The sequence below is a fragment of the Mauremys reevesii genome, linkage group 7 (genome assembly GCF_016161935.1).
Source record: "Mauremys reevesii isolate NIE-2019 linkage group 7, ASM1616193v1, whole genome shotgun sequence".
Taxonomy (NCBI): domain Eukaryota; kingdom Metazoa; phylum Chordata; order Testudines; family Geoemydidae; genus Mauremys; species Mauremys reevesii.
In genome coordinates, this window is record NC_052629.1 from 113,952,889 (window position 1) to 113,973,942 (window position 21,054).

Consider the following 21,054-nt stretch of genomic DNA (forward strand, 5'->3'; position numbering starts at 1 on the left):
ATAGGAAGAAGTACACTAGGCTAGACTGTCACTATCTTTATACACCCACACAAGGAAGTAAAGAAGCATAGAGTGTCCTCTGCCACTTTTTCAGGGGAGCTACTCACACCAAAGGGCGGAGGGAAGGAGACGTAATGATGCCACTTCCTCACCTCCCTGCACCGGTTGATTGGGGAGGCATCAGAGGAGCTTAGGAATGGGCACAGCCTTGGCTCCATCACCTCTTCAGCGTGATGGCTCATGTACCTGAACCAACATGCTGGGTGCAGGCCTAGAATAGGTTACTTCTTCCCCAGAGCAGGCGGGGGAAGACTGGGAGGCAGGTTGTGATTTTCCAAGTAACAATAGGCTTCCTGGGCTGCTCCTGGGGCAATGCAATTGCCTTGCCCCATGCCTAAGGCAGATTTCAAAGCGATGACCTAGCCCTGGGTGAGGTTCTCCTTAGGGGGTGAAGAATTTGACTCTGTTCAGCTGCCTATTTGCAATCACTCTTTCACAGTAGCAGGTGTCAAGTCTAAGAAAGGATCAAGAGCTAAGTACCTCAGTGTGACAGGGCTAGCTCTTAAAAGCATGTCTTCTCAGACATGCCCTTCTCCATCTTTGCCAGCTCCCATTCAGCACTAAGCTCCGAACAGTAAGATAGTGGTCAAGCAGGGAGGTTAGGTCATATGTCTGCTCAGCGAGAGGGCAAATGATTCACCTTACTAAAGTTGACAAGTAGACCAGGCTGCCAAGTATTAGGCAATTTTCATGGATGTCATGCAGTAGGCAGCCCTGTCATGTCTCAGGCCCACAGCTAAGCTAGATATCATCAGCCCCTTCCACCTACCTTCTAGCATCCACCAACCCAAACACTCCAGCATCCATCCATCTAATCTAGCAATCCCTGAAAACCACAGGTGTTCTGTTACCTGAAAACCTCCAGGTCACAGAACACCCATAGAAACGCTCCAGCTTACCCACACGTTTTGTGCAGCACCATGTCTGACCCACACCATAACTTGGGGCAGAAGTTTGTGTCATATGCAAATTATTTGTAAATGTGCAGATTAGCTCATTAAATAATTTGCATAACATATCACACATATAGCTGCACAAAACCTGGCAGCTATGTGCAGGGTTTTAGTCATTCTTGTGCTAAAGTACAACAATCTCATGCTGTCTGCTATGTGCCAAGCAAGGATTTGCAAAATCTAGGACTTGGTAAAATTAACAGTTCAATTCACCAAGCTGGTAGCTAGAGCAGCCCCAAAGTGCTTGCCTTGGAAATATGTTTTTGTCCAAATGGTATCGTGCTACCCTTTTTCCTTGTGATGCGTTTTATTCGGGAGTTTGCACTGAAGGGGCTGACTTGGAGGAAGAGAAACCCATTATGTTACAACAAAAAAAGGGCTAAATCCACCACAGCTACTTTTCTTCACAACAAAATACAATATGAATGCTCTGTATATGAATTATCTATATTCTATGCCTTATCCTCTTCTCTGTCTCTCTTTATTTTCTCTTTTCTCTGCCTGAGGCTTAATTTGAATTCACTTCAGATAATTATCCATAGTTCCTTACCTGCAATTCATTATTTATTATGCTGTTCAGTTAATAGTAAATACTGATGGCTTTAAGGACAGCTCATTTGTTTATTTAATGAGATGTCCTTTACTTAGAGTGAACAAATCTTTCAACATACCTGTTTTATTAAGGAACCATGCAGTGTCAGTTTCCTGTATTGTATATGACCCTTTCCAAAAGCATGTAGTAAAAATATTGGGCAATCAAATAGGAGAGAAAATATTAAATTTCCATTTGTCTCCTAAACCTAGGGAGCAATTTTCACTACATGTAATTACTGTATTAAAATAGTTCATAAATACCAAGAGTGACAGCCAAAAAACTCAGATTACTGCTCTACAGCCAGCAAATGAAATTATATTGTACAGCTAAATACATCATCAGCCCAGCAATTTTGTTTCCTCTTAAAATATTTAAGTTTCCATCTCTGAGTAAGTTCTGTACAGTCCAGCAAATATTAATGAAACTACTGGACTCCCAGAGCCTAGTAATGGTTAATTTCAGAGATGACCTTTTTGTTAGCTAGGTTCAGATTTAATTTACCAGTAACTTATATGTTTAAAGGTTTATACATAAAAGTCATTGGTAATTAGAAAGTACAGCCTTCAGGCATGGCCCCAGATATGAGATGGGGGAGTAATAGAAAGGAAGTAAGTTGATTATTTAGTTATACAATATGTGGAAAGATAAAGGGACTATATACCACAGGGGCTTAATGAGCTACTGTTGCTCTTTCTTAGACATGACCATAGTCAGAAGAGATAAAAATACTGCTTCAGCCAACATTTGTGCACATCACAAAACAGTAGCGTTCTCTGCTCAAAAGAAAACTAGTGCTGAATTTCAGTTACGGCAAATACAGTGGCACAGCTGTGCTGGAAATCCATACACATGTGCTGGGAAATCATACACATATCCTGCCCACTCTGTGGCTAGTTTTAGAAGACGTTTTTATATTTAGTCTCCTTCTTGTATCTTTTGGGTTTCTTTGTGTGACCCCACCAATTTTGGGATCCCCTCTAAAGGGCCCTGACTACCATTTAACTCAAATCTCATGTGCTTAAGGAGAATAGTCCCAGAGCACACTAGATTTGAACAACCTCTTAGAATGAATTAAGGACAAATGTTCCCTCTCCATGGCTTGCATCCTCAAACAGTGTCACCCCTGTCCCCAGCCTTCTAGCTCTTGTTCTATTCCTCACTTTAACAAAAGAGCTCCTCTGCCTCCATTCCCTCCACAATTCCCCTCATGAAGTGCCTGAAGTATCCTGGTCCACTCCACCCATCAAAATGGACTAATTGCCCCACACTCCCTGCACTTTGCACTGCGAATTGTTCTGCCTCTCAACTGACCTCTGCCACACATTTATTCAGTGTTGGTCCTTCTGTGCATGATTCCTGGCCGGAGGTTAGCTGAGAACTAATAACAGGGGGAGTGGGTCATGTTTGGTGAACAGGCTGGGGGAGGAGGGAAAAAAGGCCTCTTGGAAGAAATCTGTTGTATGGAAGGTGGCAGGGGGAGTGATGAATCAGGTCTTGAAGACAATCTGAGTGGTTAGGATAATTTCAGTAAGTCAAGAAGTTTGGATGTTTACACTGGGCAAGATTTTCCCCTCATTGGTTCACACACTAGCTGCTTGGAACAAGTATATTTAAAGACCATGATTCAGGGGGACACACAGAGCTTAACTCTACTGATAATGACCCCTATTGGGGATTGGGCCTTTTGGAAAAGAGAATTCCACTGAGCATGTGTAGGTCATTAAACTGGCATTTTTCCATGCAGTGAGCAGGTGAGATCTCCTGTGTTAACCTGTGAGCTCCTATTAGCTCAGAGAGAGAGAGAGATTTATGCTAGTGAAGCACTGGCTGCATTGTAATGCAACAGCTGAAAGGAGTTTACTGTATTCTGTAGCTACAATATTAAAAAAAACAACATTTGGCCAGGGTGGAAGGTGAGCTCCATGCTGACTCTTATTCTTTAACTATCAATATCATAGGGATCATTTCCCCTGAAAGCTTTTAGACATCCAATATCAGTGTTAGGGGAAAATAACCTTCATTTAACACTATACCCAATGCCTATTTTGGATATTGCCAGTCATCTGAAACAATCCATAGTGTAAATGCTCATGGAGGTTAAAATATTCCTCTAAATCAGAAATATAGTCCAATGTGTGAGTCAGAGAACATATTTTCGTAAGCGCCAAGGATCCTCTCTGTCATTCCTGGAATTAAGTATTTAAGGGAATTTTTTTTTTCTAGTGGCCACTGATTTCTCACTAGATTTGGAGCTTAGAGTCAATGCATGACTTAACCATCAGAAAACTGTTTTGCTGGGTGGCCCTATAAACTCCATCTGTCTCTGCCTACATCATAGCAGTTTTCAGAACAATTACCCAAACAACATTTAAGATTTAACAAAATCAGCACAATAGATTTAGAATATATAAAGTTCTTATGTTTTCTATATTTTTTTAATTTTTGTACCATTCCTTTTTTATTATAAATTAATAAATTCCAAGGCCAGAAGGGACCATACTGATCATCTAGTCTGACCTCCCATAGTTCAAGCAGTAGAACTTACCCAAATTAATTCAGAGAACTTATATTGTTTAGAAAAACATTCAGTCTTGATTTAAAAATGTTCAGTGATGGAGAATCCACCCTGACCGTTGGAAAGTTGTTTCAATAGTTAATTACCCTGTTAAAAAGTGCATCTTATTTCTAGTCTGAATTTGTCTAACGTCAACTTCCAGCCATTGGATACCTTTTTCTGCTACTCTGAAGAACACACTATTAAATATTTGTTCTTCATGTAGGTACTTATGGACTATAATCACCCCTTAACCTTCTCTTTGTTATAATTAGATTTAGCTCCTTAAGCCTATCTCCATAAGGCATGCTTTCTAATCCTTTAATCATTTTCATAGCTCTTCTCTGAACTCTCTCCAATTTATGAACATCCTTTTTGAATTGTGGACACCAGAACAGGACACAGTATTCTAGCAATGGTTACACCAGTGCCAAATACATAAGCAAAGTAACCTCTCTACTGCTAATCAAGATTACCCTCTTTATGAATCCAAGGATTGCACTAGCCCAGGGATTGGAAACCTTTGGCACATGGCCTGTCAGGGAAATCCGCTGGCGGGCTGGGACGGTTTGTTTACCTGCAGTGTCTGCAGGTTTGGCTGATCGCAGCTCCCACTGGCAGCGGTTTGCTGTTTCAGGCCAATGATGGCTGCAGGAAGCGGTGGCCAGCACATCCCTCGGTCCACACCACTTCCCTCAGCCCCCATTGGCCGAAAACAGTGAACTGTGGCCAGTGGGAGCTGCGATCGGCCAAACCTGCAGGTAAACAAACTGTCCTGGCTCGCCAGCGGCTTTCCCTGATGGGCCACATGCCAAAGGTTGCTGATCCCTGCACTAGTCATTTTGGCCATTACATCACACTGGGATTTTATGTTTAGCTGACTAACCCCCAGAACCTCCAAATCTTTTCCAGTCACTGCTTCTCAAGATAGAGAACCTCATCTAAGTATGGCCGACTTTCTTGCTTTCTAGATTTATACATTTACATTTACCCATAATAATATTGTTTGCTTGCACCCAGCTTACCAAGCAAACCAGATTGCTCTGTGTCAGTGACCACTCCCTCAATTTTTGTGTTGTTTGCAGACTTTATCACTAATGATTTTATGTTTTTTCCTCAGGTAATTTATATAAATGTTAAATAGCATAGGACCAAGAGTCAATCCCTGCAAGACCTCATTACAGGGGTTGGCAACCTTTCAGAAGTGGTGTGCCGAGTCTTCATTTATTCACTCTAATATAAGGTTTCGCATGCCAGTAATACATTTTAATGTTTTTAGAAGGTCTCTTTCTATAAATCTATAACATATAACTAAACTATTGTTGTATATAAAGTAAATAAGGTTTATAAAATGTTTAAGAAGCTTCATTTAAAATTAAAGTAAAATGCAGAGCCCCCCGGACTGGTGGCCAGGACCCAGACAGCATGAGTGCCACTGAAAATCAGCTCGCGTGCCACCTTCGGTGCACGTGCCATAGGTTGCCTACCCCTGCCTCATTAGAAACACACCAGTTTAATGATGATTTCCTGTTTAGAATTACATTTTGAAACCTATTGTTTAGCCAGCTTTTAATCCATGTAATGTATGCTATGTTAATTTTATATCTTTCTATTTCTTTAATCAATATATTATGCAGTACCAGATCAAATGCCTTACAGAAGTATAGATATATTACATCAACACTATTGCTGTTATTAACCAAACTTTTAATATCATACAAAAAGTTATTTTCCATAAACCCATGTTGATTGGTATTAATTATATTACCCACTTTAATTCTTTACTAATCGAGTCTCATATCACCTGTTCTATTAATTTCGTGGGATTAATGTCAGACTGGCATGCCTGTCAGACAGGTCATCCCATTTACTATTTTTAACTATTGGCACAACATGAGCTTTCCTCCAGTCATCTGGCACTTCCCCAGTGTTCCAAGACTTATTGTAAATCAGCATTAACAGTCTAGCAAACTCCTTATCCAGCTCTTTCATAACTTATGCATTTAAATTACAAATGAGGAGCTAGACAAATACTGGGAAAGGTATGCAAAAAGTGGATAAATATAACTGAATATGTGTATAGAGGAGCAGAACGTTTGCTTTAATTAAAAGAAGGAGGTCATTTAATTTCCTTATGGTAGGCCAAGGTTTTCCAAAATGACTAGTGATTCTCAGTGGCCAGTTTGAGATGTCATAAAGGGGCCTGGTTTTCACAGAGTGGATGCTCAGAATTTAATGGAAAATTCGAGTTGTGTCCAATTCAGCATTAAAAAGTTGAGGCACCACTATTGTTTTTTGAAAATCTTGGCCTTAAATTGCCGTTCACCAGACCTGTATGACCTAAAACATTCACCCTTACCACAAATTCCCATCTGAGAGAAATCCCACAATCAGAGGCCTTTGCCCTCCCTCCACCTATGCCCACTCAGACAGACAGGCTTTGCAACATACCCAGACAATCAATGACTTTGGGATCTTTCAGACCAAGGAGAGACAGCATTTCCAAAGGAAGAGACTCGCTTGCAGAGCATTATCTAAGAAACCTTCTCTCTTTTATGCCAGAGGCAGCCCAGACCACCTTGCTGATCTTAGCTCAAGTAGAGTGCCATAGAGAGAGAGAAGGTCTCTGAAGGTCCTAAGCTATTTGAGGCTTTATAAGTCAAAACTAACACTTTAATCTCTACCAGCAGTCAAAAGACATAGCCCATGCAGATCCCAGAACACCACTGCCATATGTTTACAGCAAAATATACTGCTTACAAAGATGGCTGCCACATTCCTCACTAGCTTCAGCTTCCAGATGGATTTAGGTTTAGCCCCAGCTAGGTCTGATCCAAAGCGCTTTTAAGTCAATGAGAGAGTTTCCCATTTAAGAGTGGTCCCTCCACAAAGAGCTTACAATATAAATAGACAACAAATGAGAGAAACTAGGTATTACTATCTCCATTTGACATATGGCAAACAGAGGCACAGATAAAATAAGAGACATGTCCAGAGTCACAAAGGGAATCTACAGCAGAGCTCTGGTGGTAGCTAGGGGATTCTTCATGATGGCTCTCCCCTTTGTTCTGTTCCACCCATTTATATCTATTTTGCATAAGGCGGGAATCCTTTGTCCTTCTGGGTTCCCACCCCCCACTTCTCAATGGAAAAGCACTAGGTTAAAGATGGATTCCAGTTCAGGTGACATGATCACATGTCACTGTAAGACTCCAAGCCTTCATTCCTCCCAGCCTGACTCACAGGAAGGCTTGCCTGCAAACAGAGCCATCCACTGTCAATTGTCCTGGTTGATGGGAGCCATCAAGATTCCAAACCACCATTAATGGCCCACACTTTGCATAATTATAATAGACCCTCAGAGTTATACTTCATATTTCTAGTTTCACATACAAGAGTGATACATTTATACAAATAGGATGACCACACTCAGTAGATTATAAGCTTTGTAATGATACCTTACAAGAGACCTTCTGCATGAAGCATATTCCAGTTACATTATATTCACTCATTAGCATATTTTTATAAAATCATATAGACTGCAACGTCACACACGGTTTAAGCCATTTACTTGTAAGTAAAAGCTTTACATTGACTTCACTGGGGGCTACAAAGGCCCCAGCACGTTTGAAAATCTGGCCATCTACTGAGGTGCCTAAATATGGACTTAGGAGCCTAGCATTAGCCACCACGGTTGCCAGGAATCCAGTTTTTGACCGGAACGCCGGGTTGAAAAGGGACCATAGAATCTCCGGTAGGCACTGCCGACTGGGCCGTTAAAAGTCTGATCAGTGGTGCAGTGGGGGTCCAGGGTTAAGGCAGGCGCCCTGCCTGCCCTAGTTCCACACAGCTCCTGGAAGCGGCCACCAGGTTTCTGCAGCCCCAAGGTGCATGGGCGGCCAGGGAGGTGCCATGCACTGCCCCCGCCCCAAAGGCCAGCTCCACAGCTTCCATTGGCCAGGAACCGCAACCCATGGGAGATGCAGGGGCAGTGCCTGCGGGCGCAAGGGCAGCACATGGAACCTTCCTGGCCGCCCATGCATCTAGGGGCTGCAGGGACCCAGCGGCTGCTTCCCATGAGCCATGATAAGTGCCACCAGCACCCCATGCCCCGAACCCTCTCCTGCACCTCAACCCCCTGCCCCAGCCCAAGTCCCCTCCTGCATCCAAATTCCCTCCCAGAGCTCTCTCCCCCTCCAACATCCCAACCCCCTGCCCCAGCCCCCTCCTGCACCCCAAGCCCCTCATCCCTGGCCCCAGCCCAGAGCCTACCCTCCCAGCCGGAATCCTCCCCCCGCCCATACCTCAACTCCCTGCCCCAGCCTGGTGAAAGTGAGGGTGGGGGAGGGTGAGTGACAGAGGGAGGGGGGATGGAGCAAACAAGGGCGGGACCTCGGAGAAGAGGTGGGGCAAGGATGTTGAACTTTATGCTATTAGAAAGTTGGCAACCCTATTAACCACATATTTTTGCACATCTTGGCCTTAGATATCTGTGCCAATCAACTTTGTTCCAATCAAACTACAGGCACAAAACCAGAGACCTGGTTAGACTGGATTGAAAATTTGGGCCTCTGTCCATAAATAGTTATAATTTTGCCATGGCAAATTCAGTGCTTTTTAGTGTGTTCATTAGTTACTTCAGATAATGTCATATACCACTCCTGAAGTTTTTTCACTTTGCAACTGCCTACTCAAGTCTCTAAGAGAAAAATTATAAATATCTTGTTGATCGTCATTGACTATGTAATGGAGATGTTTGGGTATGTTTGTGACTTGTTGCTGTGCATTTAAATCCCTTCATTGCACATAATCCTAAAATAAAGTCTTATTAAAGGCTCACAGTATACTGCAACCTATGTTTTCAATCTGCTAAAAAGCTGTCTACAGTAGTTGATATTTTCCTGCCACTATAGTCACTATTCTGCCCTTATGATTGCCTCTGACAGCCTCTGTGATTTAATTTGTTTGGGACATCTATGAGCTGAATCACAGCACTGCTAAATTACAACCTACAAAGGGCCTATTTTGTAAGGCCTTTCATGCCTTTTACACACCCGTGGTGACTGAAAACTAAAGAAATGACTCAGAAAACATGGATTCTAATGGTCACTAATGGACTGGTTTTTCATATTTACAATAATTGATAATACATAGCCTCCTCATTAGCAATTAGGAGTGTATGTTCCGAAAGAGCACGCAACCTTTGGTTTTGCCAAAATAACTCATTTCTCTTTACAGGCCTGATCCAAATCCCACTGCAGTTCTTTATATCAACTTCAACTGGGTTTGGATCAGGTCTTAAAATTACAAAGGCTTGGAATATTTTTCCAGTAACTTAAGTTACCCCTTCAGTGGGAAATCATCCCCATATTTTCAGCTTGCTTACTCTCAGTGATGCCATGCTTGCTCCTCTTAAGTCAATGGGGTTTTGTGTCTCTAAGAACTGCAGCAGTAGGCAACATTCCTGGCAACACATGATCGCTGCTGAGATGATAATTTTATAAAGAAAACCAGTCAGTATTGATGTGGTCCTCTCAGTCTTCTTGACCAAACAATTCTATATGTATTATGATTATATCTGGGTCAATACAAATAATGGACAGTCAGATTGTGCCTTCAGTGATACCAACACAGCCTTAATTGGAGCTCTGTGGGTATAACTGAGAGCACATTACGCCTTTAAAAATATACATGTGTTCCATTACTCTCTTGCTATTACTTTTTGACTTATAATACGAGATCGAGGAAGTGAGCTGACAACATTTCTGGCTGAAACTAGTTTTATGTTAATTGAAATTTTCAACAGCGATTAGCATTTTATCTCATAGGTCAACCGTGAAGTATAATACAAAGTAAAGTATCAACATGATGACTAGAAATGATGGAATGTCAACAGCACAGAGACAATAAACACAGTTTGCAGTTTGTTTGTTTTCCAACGGACATGGTTAACAGCAGATTTTCCCAAATGAACTTGATGCAAACTGTCATGATCGGAAAATAAATTTCTGTCAAGGGCATTTTTTCTTATTGTCCCCTCCTACTCCCCAGTCTCTCTGCTTTTTAAAACACAGTATATTTAATTGCATTGAATTATGACAATGCAACCTTTCTAAGGTTAAAAATAAATATATTATATTGAAGTAATACACGGCTTTATTTGGAGTTGTGCATGAGTAAGAGGAGCAGGTTTTAAGCTCCCATAGTTCGTTTTAGCCATTAAGACCCATACTCTACAAAATGCTCACTAGGCAGACAGACATGAAGTGTTCCAGTGTCTTCACAATGTAGTGATAACCATAAGTGTCAACTTCGTGGGTGCTCCGGGGCTGAAGCACCCACAGGGAAAAATGGTGAGTGCTCAGCACTCACCGGCTGCCCCCATCAGCTCTTCCCTCTTCTCCCAGTGCCTCCCGCCTACCAGCGGACCTTGCCAATCAATGCCTCCCCCTTCCTCTGAGCACCTCCCACCTGCTGCGGATCAGCTGTTTAGTGACATGCAGGAGGCACTGACAGGGAGGAGTGAGGGCAGGGTGCACTCAGGGGAGGGGGCAGGGCAGAGGCAGAAAGAGAAGGGATGGGTAGGGGAGGGAGCAGGAAGAGCCACGGCAGGGGTGGGGCCTTGGGGAAAGGGGTGGAGTTGGTCAAGCGCCCCCCAGGAAAGGACCAAGTTGGTGCCTGTGGTGAAAAGGGTCTATCTGTGCATAACTCCTTGCAGGATTGGAGTCAGATTTAATTGTTCATCCAGTGTAAAGTTTGGGTTAAAATAGCACACTTTCTCCTCCCATATGCATATGTTATCCATTGTAAGTTCATCACAAGATGAACATTGTACTTTATCAGGTAGTAAATGAGAAAAATAAAATAGCAAAGTGCAATCCATAAGCTCTCCATTTAAAATACATAGCAACTCACAGTATGGAAACAATTCTGACGCCATGAAAATCATTTGACTCCAGTGGTGGTAACCACTGTACTGCAATGAGGTTTCCATTCTGTGTAGTGATTTTCACAGCATGGGGCTTGTGTTCATTCGAGAGTTCCCTGCACTTGCAACTAGATGACATTGACTATAGGAGAAAAAGGTATTTAATTACAAAAGAATTACCTCTATAAACCATAGAAAATAGCTATTATTCCCATGTGATCCATTAGATATTAGTTGTTTCTGATGTAACTCAGGAAGGCAGACTTATCTGCAAGGTGCATTGCTCTGGTAGCAGCAGGTTTTGTTTGTTGCCTTTTATATCAGAGTCTTGAGTCTGAATTCACTGTCTTGTGATATGAAAGTAGCTTTCTCAACATTTCTCTCCCCTCCCCCTCAACGAAATATATTTATAAGCAATCCCAGCACATTCCCCGAGGATTTTGAGAGGAAAATGCTGGCTGCTTCTTGTTCCAAAGTCTTAAAACAAAGCAGACCTTAACATCAAAAATCGGCACAAATCTCTGCTTATACGGATACCACACTTATATCTAAAGATAGTGCTGCTACTGGAAAGTGAAATCCACCAAGACATCACGTAGATCTAATTTAAACTGCATTCACTCACTCATAACAATGGAAGGTTTCATGACAACAGAGTCTTGTGTATTTACTTCTTTCCTCTGATTTTTCCCCTTCCCTATGTAATGAAAGATTAGCTCTTCCAGCTTCAGAGAGGTTTTTAGAGTGCTTGCATTTCCTGATAAGTCAAACCCATCAAGCTTCCATCATTTCTTACACTACAAGAGCTATGAGGGATTAATTCAACAAAATCAAGTGGAAATTAATCATTTAACCATATAAATAATATGAAAAATATTTTAATGGTGTAAGTTAAATTTCAGATACATCACATTAAGCCAAATACTGCAGTCCGTACTCATTCCTTATTTAGGCTAATCCCAGTGAGTTTTGTCTGAATGAGGAGCAAGACCAAGCCAGCATCCCCTTCCCCATCAACACTTCCACCAGCCTCAAATAGTATGTCAGAGCCCAACTCAGAGATTCTTGTTCTCTTTTATGAATGGCTCTCCCGTTCATCTCAATGGAGCTGCACTATACAGAAATACAAAGAATTTTACCTTGGGTAAAGAAAATGCAGAATTTGGGCAAGTTTGCCCAGGTGGTTTCAACTTCTTAGGTAAGAAATCTTTAATACCTACATGTAATATTGTACTGAATGAAGGATGGATTCTCAGCTTTAGCATTTCCTAAGTTACAGGCTTACGGTTTTTTTTCTAAATCAAGGAGCATCTTTAAAACTTAAAAATAAAGGATAAGGAAGAAAAATAACCATACATAATGGAAGTGCATGACACTATTCTATCGCATTTATCTTCTTTTAGCACCGTTATGATCTGTAGCCCTGAGGATTAATCTGTTGGTCTGTATAAAATGTCTTTTTGATAAAAGTGTGTAGGCTTTATAGATTATAGAATCATTTGCAATAGCTGTAATGCAAGACACCTATAGACATCCAGGCCAGACACCCTGGCCAATTTCCTGTGTGACGCTGAAAGCAACCTTTAGGACCCTTACTCAGAAAAGTAATAATAGAATATAAACCGACGCAAATGTCTGGGGACCTTTTGAATGTCTGAAGATCTTTCACCTAGTAAGGGTGAAAAGTGGGGATTTTTGCCCACAAATCTAACAAGTACACCACAAATTGCGTACATATCTGTCACTCATACGCATATCTATGTGGGCCTATGAGGGATGGTACCCTAACCTTTCCGTGGGGGAAAGACAAATTTGGGCATAGGAGGAAGGATTTCTCCCTATAAAAAGGGTGACAATCCACCATTAGGCAGGCGATACATCCAGCTATCTTTCTTATCGTCTCACCTTGTCTCCCCTTTGAAGGCTGTCAAACTACTGATAAGTCATGGTATTATTTCTTTTCAAAGCTATAAGTATAAAAGAATCTAATTTCTGCTTTACCTTTATAGAAGGTTTAACTCATAACCATTTTCATGACTTCCTCTATCTATCAGAGGTGTGAACAACACCCTAGTGCTACTGCACTAGTGAATTTAGAACTGTTTATTATCATAGGTATATTTCTTATAGAACTGTGATATTTGTAACTTTGTAATCTCAAACTGCTTTTAACATTTTACATTTTTTTACATTTAACATTTTACCTATTGTTTCATTGATTTTAAATAAAAGGTCTTGATTGACTAATTTTGTCTCAGTGTAAGTTCCTGTCATATACCCCAATCTTCTTGTATAAATTCTGCAAAGCCTGATTTAAGATGAACTCTTATCTTTTGATCATACATATTGGTAAATTATACCCATATTATTAATATCTACTAATATTATTAATTAATTAGAAAATTAATTATTAAATAAAACTAAATTAAGTGGATAAACTCCACTGACCCTACTAACCCACCCCAAATCAGGCTACAGATCTCAGATAAGGTATATGAGGAAGTGTTATGGTACAACAGACATCTCAGCAGAGTACAGTGTATACAATGTTAATGGAAGAGTCTGAGATATTATATTAAGTAGTATACTATTACAATTTATCAGGTCATCATCTCGTTTCAATAGCTGATGTTAATGGATCTATTTTGTTTTGAGGCTTTCAGGGGAATTGAATGGTTGATAAGAGGAATTAATTCTGAACATCAGCACTAGTAACTATTTGTTTAGGCTTATTTTATTGTATTTGTTTAACACTTTAATGATGAAGGTGTCTTCCAAACATTGCTCTCCATTAATGCCTTTGTCCTTAGAGTACTGTATCAGATATCAATCAATTAATCTGAAGAAATCTGGTGGACTTCCATGCAATATGAACACAGTATCTTTCAGAGAAAGGAAAAGGACTTGCTCGTAGTTCTGCTTCTCTAAATAAATAATTTGACTGGATCACTATTCATTTGCCCCCTTCCACTAAGAATTGGAAGTGAAATGTTTTCAGTGAATGATTTGTTTTCAGGTGCTGTTATCCTTTATACATGTGTGTTTATTCGAATATTCACATACAAGGTATTTTATGCTAATTATTAAATTTACTACTAGATTCTGACTCAGACTACTTGCCCTCACAAAGGATTAAGAGGAAGTCAAATGCACTATACAGACTACCCAGTTATTGAGTCTAGAAGCTTTCTGAAATACACAGGACTACACACATGCGTACCCGCTGCATGGATCAGATGGGTAGGGAAGGGAAGACAATGGGACGGGACTTGACAGAGCCTTACCTCTACTCCCTTACTGGTTGGCATGGGGGATTGGTGCTGCTAGGGGCCAGCAGTAAACCCTTGGCTCTCAGGAGAAAGCAGGGATGGAATTGAGAGTCAGGCTACACCTAAACCTTAAGTTGACCTAGCTACGTCACTCAGGGTGTGAAAAGTTAAGAGAGCCTAAGCTCCAGCAGAGACACTGCTAGGTCAATGGAAAAATTCTTCTGTCAAACTAGCTATTGCCTCTCAAGGGGATGGATTTATTACAGCAATGGGAAAAACCCCCTCCGTCACTGTTGTAGTGTCTACACTGCTGAACTACAGTGACAAAACTGCAGCTGGGCCACTATACCACTTGTAGTGTAGACATACCCTCAGAAAGGACTCAGGGACTACTCCACAGTTGGTGTAGCTTTCACATCCCCTTCCTCAGGACTTTTCCAAAAGTCTGAATCTAGTCCAGGGATCAGCAACCTTTGGCATGTGGCCCATCAGGGAAAGCTGCTGGTGGGCCGGGACAGTTTGTTTACCTGCAGTGTCTGCAGGTTCGGCCAATCGCAGCTCCCACTGGCTGTGGTTCACTGTTCCAGGCCAATGGGGGCTGCGGGAAGTGGCACAGGCTGAGGGATGTGCTGGCCACCACTTCCCGCCGCCCCCATTGGCCTGGGATGGCAGCTCCCACTGGCTGTGGTTCGCGATCGGCCAAACCCGCAGATAAACAAACCATCCCGGCCTGCCAGTGGATTTCCCTGACAGCCCACGTGCCAAAGGCTGCCAGTCCCTGATCTAGTCCTTAGAGTTTATCCTATTCTAATGTTACATGGATGTTATCAGGAGCTTATATTTGCATGATGGTGTTCTTAATATGCAGCGTGCACTGAAATGGAAGGAGGGAGATTAAATGGAAAAACTCTGAAGCACTGTCAGCGTCAGGAATCAGGGCCCGCAGCAGATCTAGTCTGTGGGCAACATGATGAGTGCAGCTGGCCTGCATTAGGCTGCCTGATTGGTGGGAAGGTAGTCAGCACACCAGCAAACCAGATCAGCATTTGCCCCTCACTGCAATAGCTCTTGTGCCTGCTGATTTCTAGCTCTGCTCCTGCCTTGATTCTCTCCCGATAACCCAGCTCCTAACTGTAATGCTGTCAGACCCCCGGTCGTCGGTGGGTGGGATCAAACCTGGGAACTCTGGAGCAAAATGCATGAGCCTCTACTGCATGAGCTAAAAGCCACGTGGCTCTTAGCTAAGGCTGTAGAGCAGGCTCATTAGTCTCTGTCTAAGTGGTCTCAGTGCCACTAGATGAGACAGACCACCACACCGAGGTGGTGTGTGGGTTACAGAAACTTGGCTCCAATTCCTGACCTCTGACTCCAGCTCTGATCCTAGGCACCGATTCCTGTCTATCTGACTCCTCTTGTAACCCCTAGGCATGACTCATGCGCCACGACTGCCCAAGTCCCCAAGTTTCTGACAATCCGACATTCAAAGAACCTCCCTAATCCCAGGAAATAAAACAAAAACTTCAGACAAATAGACCTTTAACTTATCTCTGATCTTAAGAGATGTTGAATGCTAACAACTCCTATTGTCTTCAAAGGTGCTGCTGGGGCTCAGCTCCTCAAAGCATCAGGCTGCAAGGTTGCAAATTGAATCCCAAGACATATCCTACAAGGTGATTGGTATCTTCTGGAAGATACCAACCACCCTCTCTTCTATTTGGATTCCAAGGACGTTAAGGGGAATGGACACTCTTCCAGGAGGTGTTGAACAGTTTGGCGGGTCTGGCCCAGAAACACTGAGCATCAGGTACATTGAGCAATGTTGCCAACCCCAAATGTTCAAAAATCATGAGTCAGGCTTACAAAAAATCTTGAAATTGGCTTTAAAATCGTAAGATTATGTAACAAAATAATAGATTTGGTGTTTTTATTTGCCTTCTGCTTTATGGGCCTTTAAAAAGGACTGGGGTAACATTTTGAAGCTTTCTGTGCAGCCACAAGGGGTAAAAACTCACTTTTTTTTTAAGAATGAAGGCTGAAATCATCACATAATCCACTTGACTCCAGGAGTTGGGACTTTAAGGAAAGCAAGAATTATCATGAGACTCACGACAAAATCATGAGATTTTGGCAACGCTGGTGAGTTATAAGTAGCCATGGAAGTATATTGTTCACAGGAGCTTGTACTTAACAAATGGATTCTTTTTATGTAAAGATTACACAATAGAGAACACAGCCTGCAGTTCACAGCAGCATGCAGCTCACTCTCTCCCTGCAGCCCAGGGCCCCGCCTTCCAGTACAGAATGAAAGCACTTGGTGAAAAAAGGAGCAATTGACTGCTAGAGCCATTGCAACATGGGCATGAAGGCCAGGCTCCTCCATTATAGTACATGTCCTTTGAGCTTTTCTAGCTATACTCCTTTTTTCCTCCTTTTATTTAACTGGAGTTATTTAAAGGACAAATCTCTGTTTAAGCAGCTGCTGCCATGACTCGCCAGCCCAGGCAGCAATTTTAATTAAATATTTGCTGCTGTGCGGGGTCCTCTCTCTCACCCTCCCTCTTCCCCACATCCCCATCTTCTTTGCAACAGCATTTGTTCTTGTGAAGATAACAGGTCTGTCAAGTATCCTCTGGCTTTGCTTTAAAGACCTCTCTCTTATGATATGCAGTACGTCAATTGCTACCAGAGAAATCTATCAACACAAAGGACAAGAAACAAAACTCATCTGAATTTAATAATGATAAATGCCACTTACATAATTAAACTTTACTAATTATTATTACAAATCATTTCTACAGCACTGTACATTTTCACAACTCTTCACAGAATAAGATGTGTTCCTTCTCCCCAGTAACTTATGATATAAAATATACCAGACAAACAATTCAAGACAATACAAGGACACACGACAGTTTTGGGAGCAGGATGGTGTGGAGAGAAGCGTAGCAATGTGAGAGGAACAAGAGAGGAAGCATTCCTGGGAGAACTGGATTTCAAACATGGTTCTACTCCTGAAAAGTGACTGAGCAGAAATAGCTCACTCTTACTCAGCAGATTGGTGCCCTGTGTGTATTCAAAATCACATCTGTTTAAATTTTAGACAAACATAGGTTTGCACTTTCTTGTGTTCCTGTTAGGCCTGCAGAGCTAACCCACCTACAAATGACTGAGTTGACTACTACATGCATCAGCGAATTGTTTACTATGTTCCAGTCAGTTATACCTCTGGATTGACCAGGTGTCGATCGGGTCCTAATTTGGCCTGCAGACGGAATGGGAGAAAGAAGGAAAGACCTCATCTTGTCTCTTAGAGCCCAGACTGTCTGCAAGATGGACAGTACGGATGTTTTCTTGTGTTTTGGTTTTAGGTCTTTTTGCTGGTAAAATGACTGGTTATGGGCATTGAGAGACAACTAACAACCCATGATGCCATTTAACGGAGGAATCAGAAAGTAGGAAATGGGATGTGTGGCACACTGAAGTATGGAAAGTATTCCCAAGCAATAAAGCAGCATTAATGAGTGCATGATTCAGAATGGGAAAAGGCGGTGAAGATAAAGAAGCAGCCAGATGGCACATAGGAGGAAATGAGAGCAGAGACCACAGGGTGGCCAGGACCACCAAGACTGGGTTCAGAGCCAGTGAAAAAAAATTTTCAGGCCCCCCAGCAAGGGTGGACCAGGCCGACGAAGCTGGGGAAGCCGGGCCCCGGGCCCCCTTCCAGACCGCTGGGCCCCGGTAATTTGTACCAGCTTCCCACCCTCCCCTTGTCAGCCCAGAGTAGGTGGCTGCTACTCTGTAGGGCAGGAGTAGGCAACCTATGGCACGCATACCGAAGACGGCACGTGAGCTGATTTTCAGTGGCACTCACACTGCCCGGGTCCTGGCCACCAGTCCGGGGGGGCTCTGCATTTTAATTTAATTTTAAATGAAGCTTCTTAAATGTTTAAAAAAATCTTATTTACTTTATATACAATAGTTTAGTTACATATTATAGACTTATAGAAAACGACCTTCTAAAAATGTTAAAATATATTACTGACATGCGAAACCTTAAATTAAAGTGAATAAATGAAGACTCAGCACACCACTTCTGAAAGGTTGCCGACCCCTGTTGTAGGGCTTTGAAGCAGCCTTAATAAGATGTGGAAAGACAGGGGGCTGGTGAACAGGTCCCAGAAGCTGGCTGAAGTGGTTAAAATGGCAGGAGAGGCAGATTCATTTAGAAGCAAGGGACTGTACAGACTGAGTGAGGGAGAGGAAAAGCAGTGAGGTCAGAGCAGCAGGTAAGTCACTTGGAGGGAAAGGGGCAATGAGAGTCATTTGGAGAGGAACTAAAAGGAAATTAAGAATCTGGGAGAAGCAAGGGGCTCAAAGTAACAAGATCCCCAACACAGCTGCAGGAGTCTTCCAGGAGCCAAAGAGAAGGAGGGTTCACTGAAGCAGAGCACAGCAGCAGATTGTTTAATACAGCTGAGCATTCTGCACAGGTTAAAGCTCTCCAAATTGACAGATATATTGTATAATCATTTTTGCAAGAAAGGCTGAGTTGTAGCAAGCAGGGATGTGTGTATATATAAGCAGGCTACATGAAAAATACAAATGTATACAAAATTCACATACAGACAGAATAGATTCTGCTCTCAACTATTCTAGGTTTATATCAGCCCATCTCCTTTGATTTCAAAGTAGATACTCCTGACTGACACCACTGTGAGGGAGCGTCTGATCCTGTGCTTCCATGGGACACCTGTATTGTTGTACCAAACGGCTACCATCCCACCCACCCCCAGTAAGTGTCATCAGGCAGCATAAAGCAAGTAATGAAAATAATATATTGTTCCATTTATTTAGTATTTTAGCATTTAACACTAATTTAGACAAATATTTACACTTTTAAGACTTACTAGACTTGCCATAGAAATAACAATAAAATTGTAGGTCACCTTTCATTGTAAAGGAGGCTAGCACATGATAAAAACTTACATTTAAACTATGCACAGGGAATCACATCATCAAGTAATGAAATCGAAACACGACAACTGGTTAGCAGCACACAACAATGCTCCACAAGAGAGGAGAAAGAGAGAAGAACAATGTAGCCAACTGATACTGACCTGTGCTGGAATTTGGCCAGAACTCTCATTAACCACCATACTTACAAGGAATGTCATGTGTTCCTTAATTACAACTAGTCAGGACCTTGGTTTTAAGTTTCCTCCAAAAGATAGTCTTTTCTTTGCCCCTAAAAGTCACACTGGAGCATTGGTTCAGAGTTGACTCCCATTAGCATAGCTTTCCATTTGTTATGGATTTAAAATGCTTATTTTTTGCAGGGAGAACATTAATATTTGGATGCCTTGCAGTTTTCTTCTGTAACCACTGCACCATTACTTTATTTTATCAGGCTCAAATATCTATGTAGTATCATACTAGATAGGACACTAATATTATGTGGTAAAGTCAAGTAAAGGTTTGTAGTAATTACACGCCCAGGAGATTTCATAATATTCTAGAATTATCAAGTAGTTCACAAAATTATATATCACTTAATCTGCAATTAGTACATCTCAGGGAAACAATCCGTTTTAAATTACAAGTGACCACATAGCACATCACTGTATATTGCAAACCTGTAGAGTAATTGTTCTGCCTTGAAATTAGTTACCATGTAATCTACTAATTGTTCTTTGTGAAAGATGCAAGGAGCAGGAAAGAATTTTCATAAGCTGTTATTTTAAAGAAGCCGTTTTCAAAATTCTGATTTCAGTATCTGCTAATTTAAGGGAATTTGTTAATGAATGCAAGAATAGACAGTTCAAATTAGTAAAAAAAAAAAGAGGCAGCTTACTCACATCATGCAATTTGCACTAGAAATCACTTCCAATTTTTCTTCAGTACAGAATAGTTTTTTTAATGGACTGGCTCAATTCAAGGGTGATTAAGTCCTAGCTTGAAATAGGTAGCTTGAAACATTTAAAGGTTACATTTATAAACTAAGCAAGGAGATAGTGCTTTCCTGCTGAGAAGTACTATATGGCAAACCAGCATGAGTAAGATTTTTTTTTTTCCTGGAGACATATGTTACTAAAGCTATTGGTCTGGCATGAAGCTCATTAAGCTCCCTGACAATCATTTTGACAAAGCATAAGCCAAAAGCTACTGCATGTTCTTCATCTGCTGTCAAAATATTAAGCAAACAGAATGGGTTTAGAAGGTTTTATATGCAGCAAATGTTGGTTTTAGAAGTATTATTCTAAAGAATAGCTTCATGAATCCAATGTAATCAGGAGCAGGGCTGCCCGGGGGGGGGGGGGGCAAGTGGGGCCCACACGAGAATATAGTATTCTATATTATTGCAACTTTTTTATGGAAGGGCCCCCCAAAATTGCTTTGCCCCAGGCCCCCTGAATCCTCTGCGTGGCCCTGATCAGGAGGATCTCTTAATGATCTATTTGATTAGATCTATAGGCACTGCAAAATGCTGTTAAAGCAGCTACTGCATTTCACCTCAGAGGAGGCTGCACTTCAGTACTGGGTAAAGTGATTTCCTACAAACTGTATGTAGTTTGTCAAGTCAGTTGATAAAGCATTTTGGAGTCTCTGACACCAACCATGCAATAAAGGACAATTAAAATGAGACAGAAAGAAATGTGTTCCAGATTTAAGATAGAGATATTGGGGCAGATTGTCTC

General features: G+C 41.7%; 1 protein-coding gene across 11 annotated transcripts in view; it reads right to left on the reverse strand.

Annotated features, from left to right (window-relative positions):
* Positions 1–21,054, reverse strand: part of CHL1 (cell adhesion molecule L1 like) — a 185,824-nt gene that overhangs the window by 81,544 nt on the left and 83,226 nt on the right. For 9 of the 11 annotated variants that reach the window (XR_005601363.1, XR_005601364.1, XM_039548073.1 and 6 more), the window contains exon 1: positions 19,477–19,531. The exons of the other annotated variants lie outside the window; for them this stretch is intronic. Coding sequence is in view for 7 of the 9 variants with exons in the window: in XM_039548073.1 (XP_039404007.1) it covers positions 19,477–19,505 (29 nt within the window). In the remaining 2 variants the exon portion in view is untranslated. Of the gene's footprint in view, positions 1–19,476; positions 19,532–21,054 lie in introns of those variants that run through there. 11 annotated transcript variants of the gene reach the window in all.